General features: G+C 34.3%; 1 protein-coding gene across 1 annotated transcript; it reads left to right on the plus strand.

Annotated features, from left to right (window-relative positions):
* Window positions 1-866: 866 nt before the first annotated feature.
* LOC127972931 (TPA-induced transmembrane protein) lies at window positions 867-11,039 on the plus strand. The gene is made up of 8 exons (XM_052576936.1): window positions 867-1,294; window positions 2,778-2,858; window positions 3,225-3,299; window positions 3,427-3,562; window positions 7,500-7,642; window positions 9,858-9,928; window positions 10,116-10,285; window positions 10,515-11,039. Exons 1-8 carry the CDS (start codon window positions 1,220-1,222, stop codon window positions 10,520-10,522), a joined length of 759 nt encoding a protein of 252 aa, XP_052432896.1. The 5' UTR covers window positions 867-1,219; the 3' UTR covers window positions 10,523-11,039.
* Window positions 11,040-12,647: the final 1,608 nt, after the last annotated feature.

The following is a 12,647-nucleotide window of genomic DNA, read 5'->3' on the forward strand; positions in this document are numbered from 1 at the left end:
TGTAACCTAGACAGAATCTTAAAACAATATTTATTTAATCCTCGAACGAAGCTTTGGACTTCACTGATGTCACTTTACTAAAATGATACAAGCTCCTTGAAAGTACCTGATATTCTTGACACAATCCTCGAAGCCTCAGTATTAGTCATATAACAACACTCAATTGCAGAGAAAAGTCGGTGCTTTCACAGTGCATCTGGAAATTATTCACAGCGCTTCAATCAATTTTTCCACATTTGGTTATGTTACAGCCCTATTCCAAAATTAAAGAGAACTCTGAATTATAGACAACTCTGAATGTTCTTGAGTGGCCAAGCCAGAACCTGAACCCAATCAAATATTTCTGGAGAATCCTGAAGATGTGCTTTTGTCCCCCATCCAACCAGTCAGAGCTTGAGAGGTGAAAAAGGCAAGGAGAAGAATGGCAGATATTGCCAAATGATGATGACCAAAGCTTATTGCATCATGCCCCAAAAGATTTGAGGCTGTAACTGGTGCCAAAGATGCTTCAATAAAACATTGAGCAAATAAAAATGTTTTTTTTTTTTTCTTCGTTTTTTATTTTTTAATAAATTTGCAAAGATTTCAGACATCTTCTATACCGTTGTCATAAATGGGCTATTAGAATTTTGAGGAAAATAATTCATTTTGGAATAAGGCTGTAACATAAAATGTGGAGAAAATGTGCAATTCTTACTGGATGCAATGCAAATGTGCACATGTGCATGCCTTGACACCTGTGTTTATTTGGAATCACTCTTAATTACTGCCAACGCATTTCAAATCAATATGAACTACAACAGTGAAAGACCTTTTAATGTACGACCTCCACCTCACAGTAAAAGCACGTCTTCCCAAATCCCCTGAAAACTACACTGGATTACACTGATATAGACTGCCTCTTCATTTTATTGGATTTCAGACAGCAAGTAACTCGCAGTTCCTGTCAGCTTGACTTCAGTTTCGCTTTGATGTACACTCCTCCTTACTGAAATACGAGACGCTTTTTAACACTTGCATTTCACCTGTAGACCTTATCAGCCGCATCCACATTGAGAAGAAACCTGGAATCAACTTATTTATCCTTTACTGACTAAACGTAACAATTGGGAACAAAGCATTGTTATCTCACCACAACAAAAAAACCACGGTGAGACCTTTTCAAAACACGTCGCAGTTCCGGGTCTTTTTTCAAGGTTGGGAAAGAGACTATGGAAGTATGAGCGAAGAGCTGGAGTTGAAAACCATACAAGTTGTCCGTGACAACAATAACTCGACAGAGCAAACGACTGTGGTAAGTTTTCAATTCATTCCAATCTAGTCTTCGGGTCATTAACAGGTTTGGTTACTCGTGATGTTTGTGCAAGTACTCAAACGCCAAGTGTCAAGCTCTACTAAGAGAACAATACTGTTTTGCCCTCAGGCACTTAAAGTTGTTGCTTCGGTCTGATCGTAAGATCTATGGAAAAACATTTGTTATTTTTACCTTTTAAACTCTACAATAGGTGCTGTGGTGGTAGGCTACCTTAATGCTTAAATGCCATACAAATATGCTTTCTAGGCTACACGGCAACTGTACAGACCAAGTGTTTTTTTTTTTTTTTTTTTTTTTTTTTTTTAACCCTGTACTTCATTTAAGTGCTTCTTTTGAAATTCCTAGTTAGCTAACGATGGACGCAAACCTGCAGGTTTTGAGACCAAATGACTATGAAACTATCTTAGGCTGGTTTGAGATGTGTTTGTTTATATAATAATAATAATAATTATAATAATATTTTTATTTATTTATTGATGAAGTGGTGTGTGTGCATGTGTGTGTGTACTCTTCATTTAATTATCTTAATTTTATTTAGCAATATTTTTTTTCATTTAGTACTGGACTTCAGAAGCTACATAAATACTTACATGTTTCCCAGAAGACAAAATAAGTAAAACTTACCCTGATTATCCATTTAAAAAAGTTTACACCCCCTGTCTCTTAGTGGATCGTGTTGCCGCCTTGAGCATCAGTAGCCTACATGTTTTCACCTTTCACCTTCAGTCCCTCAATTTTCCACAAAGTCAAAAGATAGATTTCAAAATCATACAATGTGTGAAGGGGTTAAAATATGCAGAAAGGGCTAGAAAACCAAAGAATGTGCAGAAGCTGAAGGAGTTTCCTGAAGAACAGCAGGCAGTTCAGTCTTGAACTGCTCAGGACATAAAAGGGACTCATGAACAACTATCACAAAATAGAAAAACGTTGTGTGTATCATCCAGGAAATTACACACAGTATTAAGATTCAAGGGTATGTAAACTTTTGAATGGGGTAATTTTTTTTATAAATTCAGTTGTTACTGTCTTGTGGAGTATATGTAAACATCTTTAATGTGAAATAGCTTATTCAGGACAGTACTAAATAAAAAATGTTCATGATCCCTCTTATGTTTCTATTATTAACATTTTGCACATTCTGAATCGGGTGTGTAAACTAGTGAGCATTAATGTGTGTGTGTGTGTGTGTATTTACATATTTTTTTACATAATGGTTAAACCATGTTTTTCAAAAAAAAACAAAAATGGTACCTTAAGTACTTTTAAATACACTCTTGGCACGTTTCAAAGATTTACTCTCTACTTTATTATGGGCCCTCTCCATTGCCCCTGTCCAGTACCACTGCAATGTTTTTACTCTAGTTAGTGGCTGATTGTCTAAAAATATACTTTCCATAAAGCTACTGTACAGATCAATGTTTTTCTTTTAATGTTTATGTGTATTGTATAAATTGTCATAAAGGAGGTTCCGGGGAATGGTGCTTACTCGGGCCACGACAGCTCAGAGAGAAATGAAGTGTCCCCTTTGCTATCAACAACACAGGTATATATGCCTTACTCCCAACTTTTGATTGGTGGAAGAAATTAACTTATTGAATGAAACTATGATGGTTTGGAGCCGAAGCAAAACCATTTTGACACATTCAACTACATAAGCTGCTCCTTCCATTTTGTCTTACTCTGAAACCTGATATGCAATGACTGAAATAATAAATATACAAACCTGGTTGAGAAATACAGAAACGGTTTAAATAACCGACATAAAATACTTTGTTTTTACTCATTGTTATTCAAGTAAGCTTCACTTTATATGTGTGCCCTGACGCATTGTACTTTGTGTAGAATTTTAAGCAGCAAACTGATCCTTTAGTTTAGTTTGACCAGTCAGTCTTGATTTGTGTGTTTTCAGGACACTGAGAACAACAGGGAACAGCACATCCATGTGGATGAAGGCGTCGATACTGACTCTCTAAGTCAACACAATGTAAATCTGAAAAGCAACAGTCCAACAAAGATGTTTACTTTAATAGTTACATCTCTCAGTATCCAGACTTGGATTTGAATATTACTAAAGTAGAGTAAGAAAGCCTTGTTCCTCTGTTTGTTTGCAGTTGCAGAAGGAGCTGCGGAGGGTAAAGAAAGAACTGAATGAAGTGGTGGTGTGGAAACTCAAACTATGGACATTGATACTTATCGTCTTTACTGCCATTGCTCTGGTTATTGGGATCTCAATCATTGTGTGCGCAGGTACCAATGCCCCATTCAGATTCTTTGCCTTGTGTGAATGCTATTGATAATGTTACTATTGCAATTTGCTATATATTCTTTAGGGATGGGCGTTTTCTGCAAATATCACATTAAATATTTGAGCTCACAAAAAATGAATATTCGAATATTCGTTTATTTAAATTAAGTTTAATGAGACCGACATTATTTTTCAGCAACATTTATTGTTTCTGTCATTTTGAACAAGCTTACACACAATAAGCTTGAACATTACACATCGTGTTTTGTAGCTGAACACTTTTAACAATGTGTGCAATCAAACAAAAGTACAGATTAAAAGCAAAAAAAAAAAAAAAAGGGAACAGAAAAAACGTCAAGCAGTGTTAATTTCGTTGACTAAATATTTTCGTCATTATTTTCGTCACGAATATATTTTTGCCGACGAAAACGAAACGAAAACTAAAATAGAAGGCACTGATGGAGACTAAAACTATGACTAAATTGATTGACATTATCGTCAACGAATAAAGGACGAGACGAAAATAGACTGTGACGAAAATCAAATCAGCAGACGGGAGAGATGCGAGGAATGAGCAAAAGAACCGGCAAAACAGAACAGACTGCATGAGAGAAGAGAACCAATCAGAGCCTGACTTATTGAGACGTGAAGCGAAGGTTTTCAGTTTTTATGAGCTCCCGGGAAGACGGCATTCGAAGAGGTGATAGGGACCATTCTGGCGTTGTATTGCGCCTGCGCGAATTTAACTGCTACTTTGTGACGTTCTAATTTAACGGTCTACTACGGGAGAACAGCTGATTTGCCGGAGTCGCTACAACGTGAGAGGTTAGGTAAATAAATGTTATGTTTTTAGACTTATTTACATCATACAATATTAAAAACTCCTCTTCTGACAAAAGATTGTCATTTAACGCCAAAAGCAATCCTTCTCTTGCTTTTTTAAATTATATATTTTTTTGGATCTCAATAAATGAATTAATGCTGCGTTGCGCTGTTCTGTTTTACCGTTGCTTAGTGACTTTTACCTTCTTGGCTACAGCGGTGTGACGGCAAACTTCCGGTCGCTGTAGCCGTTCCATTTGCAGCTGTTGCTTAAAGTCCCTACTGTCTAAAAGAGCGACAAAATGTCCACAGCTCACTTCACGTTTGACGACGAACAAAACAAAACAAAGTGTAAAGCACGCAGAGCGCTCATTCGTGGCAAGAACACAACCAATTTGAAAAGACATTTACAGACGAGCCACCCGGACATTTTCTCAAATGTAATTTTACAACGATGTTCTTTTGTTTATTGAGCTAAGCAAAATTGGAATAGTGCAGTGCGTAGATGTTGTAGCATTAAATATTACGAACTGAAAAGTACTGTAAAATAGCCCCTTCTTCAAGTTAGATGAGAGCACAATACTAATACGTAATATCATGATAAATACATTTGATTAATACTAATGTTTAGTATATTTTATAATGTTCTACTTGTTGACAATATCACAAATGTTTCTATATTAGTCATGTGAAACATGAATGTTCACATCCTATCATTATACATACAAATCTAGCAATATTGTAGTATTTAAAACATACAATATTGCTAGACAAATGAATACCTTATAAAATCTTGTTACTTTTTTTATCCACCTAGCTGCCAACTTATTAAATATTTACTTTAAATGTATGCACTTATTGTTCAGCTCAGCTGTAAGCTTTAAGGTCCTGGACCTAACTTTATGTTTCTTTTATTGATGGTCAATTGGCAGCTAGTTATTGTTTACATTATCATGACAGTGTTTGTTGCTGCATAAAAGCTTTTGAATCGAAATAAAGACACAGTTGTGTTGAAATAAAGTTGAATTTGTGTTTTAAATATTTTGGTTAAGTTTGTTTCCTATACCAGCTGTAAAAAATTGTCTAGTAAATCTGTTATTGATTTTAGTCTTATTTTAGTCGACTAAAATACCAAGCAATTTTAGTCGACTAAAATACCAAGCAATTTTAGTCGACTAAAATAAGACTAAAATTAAAACAAATCAGATGACTAAAACTTGACTAAAACTAAAAAGAATTATAGTCAAAAGACTAAGACTAAAACTAAATTAAAATTTTGTGTCAAAATTAACACTGACGTCAAGCAGCCTGCAGCAATTAGGCTATTGTAGAATGTAGCCTACACTTAACTTTGAAACTGTTAGCAAATCTTGTTTGCTTTTTTTCTATTGTTTTACATGTTCTTGTTAAAAAATACGGGCATATAAACAGGTTCGGGGGAAAGTCGGCTCCTTAGTCTGTTAACAATAAGGCCGGCCACGGAGAAAACACGCTCTGACGGCACAGACGTTGGCGGGACCCACAAATAATGGTGTGCTAAGCGAATAAGTTTTGCGAAGTGCTTTGTGTTTTCGTTTCACCACTGAATGGGATCCTCATCTGGTGGAATAAATGGCTCCAGCAATAACTGTTCCCACTCGTCTCGGCTGGACTCTCTGTAATCATCGCTGAAGAACTGTCTCAGCCTTTTCCGACAAGTGGGCATTGCATCCTCTTCATCGTTGGTGACGGCGGCTGCATCCGCACCACTAGCATAAAGGAAAATGTTCTGATAATGTTCAAAATAGGTTTTTTTTCTTACTTTTCTCACGTTTTCATCGAGAAAACTGAGATGTTTGTGCCGAGGGTCTAGGGCAGACACGAGAAGAGGAGTTTTCACTGCATTCTCCAAGTTAGCGGTGTTTATTCGTTGCTTGAGAGATGCCGCAACAATGTTCTTGAATTCGGTCACATTCTGTGATTCTCCACGACATATTTGAAGTACTGTAGAAGACCACAGTTCTTAGTTCACATATTCACAGTTCACATATCGCGTCTTTTGCGTGATCAAGTTCTTTATTTCCAGTGTAGGCACGTGGTATGAGCGCTCATATTGGAAGCGATGCGCCAGTTTTTTCCAGGCACGTCCGCACCGCATCGAGTTAAAAACATCTAAACTTTTCAGAATGACACAAGCGCACCGCAGGTCATGTGACAAGAACTAAACATTCAGGTTCATCCTTTCCTATAACAACGTTGAAAACTCAGCCAAGATGAAGGAACAGCTGATCATAGCTGTATATGGATTGCCATTTTGAAATAAATTTAGTAGCAGAGCTACTGAAAGCGATCTTTTGTGCTGCAAATCCATTTATCCTTTTATCCTTTCCGCGTCTGCATGGAGAGAGCGCGTCATTGTTGCTTTAGCAACGGCAGACGCCTCAGGAGCGCTTCTGCCCGAGCGCTTTGAAAGAGAAAGCGGCGCGCCTAGCGTTTTCCAGGCGTTTTTAGGCAGGATATGTGAACGGCCCCTTATTCATTAATTAATTATTTTTTGCTTGCATACATCTTCAAATATGCCGTAGAGAATCACAGAAAGTGACCAATTAGGTTTTATTGTGAACTTTTTTTTTTTTTTTTTTTTGCGAAATTCGAATATCATTTTTATTTATCGAATAAGTAGAGCGGAAAGAATATTCGAATGTTCGACTATCCATGCAAACCCCTAATATTCTGCTGTTTTTATGCAAGGTGAATAGGAAACAAAGTCTAAACTTTCACATTCTGTCAATTTAATCACAAAATATACATTTTTATTTTACACATTAAAAACACATTTTAGTCACATTTTGTTGTGAGTGTTGATTTATTAAAAACATTTGATTAATTAATTGATTATTAAATAACATTTATTTAAGTGGTTCCTGAATTCTTAGCTGACACGAGTCTATATCTGTCTTGGTCTCTCTTCTGACACTGATGTTTTAAGTTATGAGATCAGGGAAGCGTTCCTCTATACATCCCCAAAAAGTCAGCTGTTTCCAAGATGACTAAACCACAACATATGTTTCTTTAGTAATTCTTGTGTAAGATACTGATTGTCTTTTATTGTTGCTTTGCTACCCTTTTCTTTTAAAGTTGTTGATGATGATGAGGATGAAAAATATGACAAATCATCATTTGTGGTGCCGCGCTTCTTCAGAGGGAATTTCACTCTGGACGCTGAAAGTTTCAATTCAGAAACTAAGGAGGAAGACACTATGATAGAGCTGAAAGAGCAGGTAATAACAAGAATGATTTGACTGTTATTCAAGATACCTGTGAAGTAGGTTTGAGAAACCCATTGATAATCTCACATAACCACACACATATCATACTCCGAAGTTCGAAGAAGTCAGAGACATTAATTTATTTTTAAATTAAGATGTCTAGTGATTTAAAGAATAAATATCCACCATGTTTTTTTTTTCTTTTTTCAATTGTATCACATGATTTCACTGACTAGTCCTGAATCTGAAACTAAATGAATGTTCCACATTTAGTACAAACTAGACTCCTACAACATGTGTATATATATATATATATATATATATATATATATATATATATATATATATATATATATATATATATATATATGTGTGTGTGTGTGTGTGTGTATTTGTGTGTGTATACACACACACAATGGTGGTCAAAATTATTAGAACACTATTATTTCTCCGGCTAAAAAATGGTTTTAAAACAGTTGTTTCTATTTTTTTGTAGTAGTTTTTATAGTAGGAAATATTAGTTTACTTTTCCAAACATTTATTTTGCCTTCAACTGTAATAATTCAGTGATATTTTTGCACAAGAAGTCTGACACAGAGTTCTGATCTCATCATCATCATCATCATCATCATCAGTCTGTCTGGAATGACATGAAGAAACAGAATAAACTGAGACAGACTAAATCCAGAAGAACTGTAACATGTCTTCAAGATGCTTCAAGAGACCGACCTGCAAGCTACAGTACTGTTAAAAGTTTTAGGCACTTGTGTAAAATGCTGTAAAATGAGGATGCTGTCAAAAAATAATCAAATAGATTTTCTTCATCAAATTACTTCTATTAACTAAGTTAAATCAACATTTGGTGTGACCATCCTTTGCGTTTGAAGCAGTCCCTCTGTGCCTTTGTGCATAGTTTTTCAGGCAGCTTTGCAGGTAGGTCGCTACACCAAAAGATAGAAATAACTGACTTAAAACCATTTTGGTATTTCATTATTTTGATTGCATTCAATATATTGTACTTTAAGAAAGAATTTGCATTGCACCGTTTAATGCACGCTTTAGCCCAACTTTTTGTTGCATTTACACAGTTTTGGCCAACAGGTTCATTAGTTCAATTGATTCGAAGCTTTGTAAAGGATAGCTTCTCCCATCACTACTTTTCACTCAGGGCTGTGTTTATGCTATTTATTTAAATAGTGCAGAGAACGTCACAAATGTGACGTACAAACTTTTTTCCTAAAATGATTACAGTTATTTGGAGAGACAATTTATTGGGATTATAAAAAATAAATAAATAAAAAAAATGAGTGGGTGATGCCTTATAAAACACCATAATAGGTTCCCTTTAAAGCTTTTTGAAAATATACACACATATATACATATATATATTGCAGTCCTTAGAAAAGCAATAAGATCCTAATAAAATAAACATTGTACTGTCTGGTAACTTTATACTGGCTGGGCTAAGCATGTTTTTCAGACAAAGATTTCGTTTTTGCTGTATTTCTGAATGGTTCACATTTAAACATGAAATGACTTGCCCCTTGACTTTTGTTGAAAGTGCATACATTACTGTGAAAATAATGACATGAATTATGCTGATTATCAAGGGATTTTAATATCTAGTCCTAGGAAGCATACAGTGAACCTGATGTGGATTTTAATGAACTGTATCGTTTGAAAATTGTATCTGTTTGAAATTATAATTTTTTTTATTGCACAACAGACTGTTAGAACTAATAACAACTAACAACTGCTTTCACTGGAGATCATCATTGTTTAGAGCTATTGGATAAATCAAGTTCAAAAAAGAAAAAGTTTCTGTAAAAAAAAAGAAGAAAACATTTTTTGATTCACAGAATAAAGTAAGTCAGAAAGGTTTGGTACTTCTTGGTAAAGATGAGTAAATAATGAAAAAAATGTTCATTGTGTGGGTGAACTAAACCGCCTAAGTGGGATGTGCCACAACTTGCACTTCTGCTTTCCCAGTGGTAGTGCTCTCTCTCTCTCTCCCTCTCTCTCACAGGACCGCATATTTGAGATGTTTTGTTTATCAGAGATTTAACAGAGCCCCGTAGGCTGACTCGAATAGGTGTGTTAGACAAACTAGACATCTAGGAGCAGAATGGAAGTTTTTTTGTTTTGTTTTGTTTTGTTTGCTAGTTCCATGTTTAATTAATTAGTCAATCTCTGTCTGTCTCTTCCATACACCATGATGAACCCTCAGCTGACAGGAGTCTACAATTCTTCTCCTGCATTGGAGCGGTACTTCCACAGTGTCACCATAAACAATCTCCAGTGAGTCAATTTCACACTCCACTGTCATATTTCACGCCTTCTTTTCAGTTTATTTGCTTGTGCATACCATAATTTGTGCCTTTTATGCCTTTTACACACATTTTTGGTGCAACCCAGAAAAATACATCTCATTTATATCAAGTTAAAGTTGACTAAAATGATCTTTTAATGCTGTTTTTCCATACAGGAACACTACAGGCCAGTTTAAGCTCCAGTTCATGATGCCTTTAGAACACGACAAGTTGATACTCTACACTTTGAGTCTAAAGATGGTTAAACATGTGCTGCTCCAACACTTGTATGATCGAGACACTGGAGACCCTTTCTATATCATACCAACATCACTCCACATGGAAGGTGAGGAGATACTTTTAAAACAAAAAAAGAATAATAAATTATAAATAATACACTCACAAAAAAAATATTGATAATAATAAAAAGTACAAGTATGGAAATAATATATGAAATGGTACATACTGTACAATTTGCATGCAGAACAGCCAAATATAAAAACATTTGTTTTTGTTTTACTAATAGAACTGATTATGATTTTCTTGTTTTTTTGTTTGCTTTTTTTTTTTTTTAGCTGGATAAATAAGCAACCTTGAATTACAAGATGGATTTTCTAAATTGAACGACTGGTCCCTTCATCAGAAAACAAAACATTCCAAACATCACATTATTTCATTTAACTGCCTTCTGTGCTCTTTAATAGATCTCTAAATATTAAGAAGAATAATGATGATGATGATGATAATAATAATAAGTCTTTTTGGGTTCACTTAAAAAAAATGTGTTCATCATTCAGTGTTCATACAGTATGTTTTACACACTTTATATAAAAATAACTTCAGATATTTAACAGGTTCAAAACACTTAAAAAAAAAAAATTGCATTAATAATAATAATATTTTAGAATAGATAGATGGAGCCTATGGCTCCAGGATGAATTTCTATAATAATACTATATGTGTACTTTACATTTATGAATTTCCATTGCTTGAACCATGACCATTGGACCATTTTTTTAATCACTGTGGAGCAGTTGTTTGTATGTGTGTGGAGATTTTTTTTATGCTTTTTTTAAATAAAAAATTTTACTTTAAAAAAAGTGCTATAATGGAAGTATTTACTGTATTTCTGCATTAAAAATATAAATAATTTGTATTGTAATCCAGATGATCTGAACTTTCCCCCCCCCGATAAATAAGGTACAAAGTTAACCTTTTTAGAGGGCACCACCTTAGTTACAGCTTTTGTACCTTTTTTTTTTTTGTTTGTTTATTAATTGATTTTATTTAGTATTTTTTTGAATATGTGATCTATTTATTGGATGATACATAGACATTAAAAACAGTTTTAAAAACATTAAATAAAATGACTGTGAATGCCAATTGTACTCCTATTCCCCCACCTTCAGGTGGCAGTACTGCTACCTGAAATAGGCAACTACTTGCCAATCAATTCCATTACCAAACATTTGTTGTTTAATGAATTATAAAAACTGGTGGCTCCTAAAAGCAAAAGCTGTAATATTGTGAAATATTTTACGATTTAAAATAACTGCTTTCTATTTGAATATATTTTTAAAATGTCACTTATGCTAAAATGTCACAATGTCTTATTGTTCAAAAACTTTTGACTGGTAGTGTATAAACATGAATGTGGACAACAGCTCACATAATTAATCATGGAATCTTTTTATTTAAAATTGGTTAAGAGTTCAAATCTATCAAGTACATTTACACTTCAAGTACACTTGGATTGTGTCTATCTCTGGATAAGGGACATTACACTTTTAAAACCATGCTAGTTAATATAATATAATAAAGGAGCTAAACATATATGCTAATAAAAATGATTATATAAAAAATAAAAAAGCAAAGGCAAAATATATATATATATATTTTATATATTTATGAGAGAAAGGTAATAAACCAGAATGAGTATGGGGTTATCTTTTTTTAATCTTTAAAATTATGAACTGTAAATAAAAATGTAAATGTTTTACAGACATCAATATTTGGTGAAATCATTTGAATTATCTTTGACCTCTGCTGGCAAGCACTAGCAAGAAATTATTGTCTCGAATGTAACCAGCTCTTTAATTTCTGTAAGGTAAAACTCTAAGTTTATTTCACCTTCTCTTAAATGTTCTCCTTTTGCTTTCATTTACTCTTGACTGTTACTGTGACGTCTCTGTGGCAGCTCTTAATTCACCATCAGCTGATCCTGAAAAAAAAGGGCTGACATCTAAATACTGAGTATACTACAGTATGACACAAATAGTAACATATGAAGTATTAGACTGTAAACAGCAGTAAACAACTTTTCCTTTGTCACTTTGATACTACAAGTGTTATTGTACAAAATATACTCACAGTTACTGTTTAGTCTGTCCAGTTTATAATATGTATCATCCTTTAGAGCAGAAAGCCGCTTCACTGAGTCTCCTAGTTTATTATCAAGTGTGAAAGGTTTAATCTCAGAGCTGAAGCCAAAGCAACACTGTAAAAAATTGTCCTGTAAATTAACGGTAGTATACTGGCAGCAGGGTTTCCAGCAGTGTACCGTAATTTTACAGTTTTATTACCGTTTTCTGAATTACGGCTCTTTTGTAAATTAACGGTAATATACTGGCAGCAGGGTTTCCAGCTGTGTACCGTTATTTTACAGTTTCCAGAATTACAGCTTTTCTGTAAATTAACGGTAATATACT

Source organism: Carassius gibelio, chromosome B15 (genome assembly GCF_023724105.1).
Source record: "Carassius gibelio isolate Cgi1373 ecotype wild population from Czech Republic chromosome B15, carGib1.2-hapl.c, whole genome shotgun sequence".
Taxonomy (NCBI): domain Eukaryota; kingdom Metazoa; phylum Chordata; class Actinopteri; order Cypriniformes; family Cyprinidae; genus Carassius; species Carassius gibelio.

Bases quoted from the DNA above. Each gene is read 5' to 3' on its own strand.
- LOC127972931 (XM_052576936.1), top strand. From the start codon at position 1,220: ATGAGCGAAGAGCTGGAGTTGAAAACCATACAAGTTGTCCGTGACAAC. The intron at 1,295-2,777 runs GTAAGTTTTCAA...ATTGTCATAAAG, and splicing joins CGACAGAGCAAACGACTGTG to GAGGTTCCGGGGAATGGTGC. The intron at 9,929-10,115 runs GTGAGTCAATTT...TTTTCCATACAG, and splicing joins GTCACCATAAACAATCTCCA to GAACACTACAGGCCAGTTTA.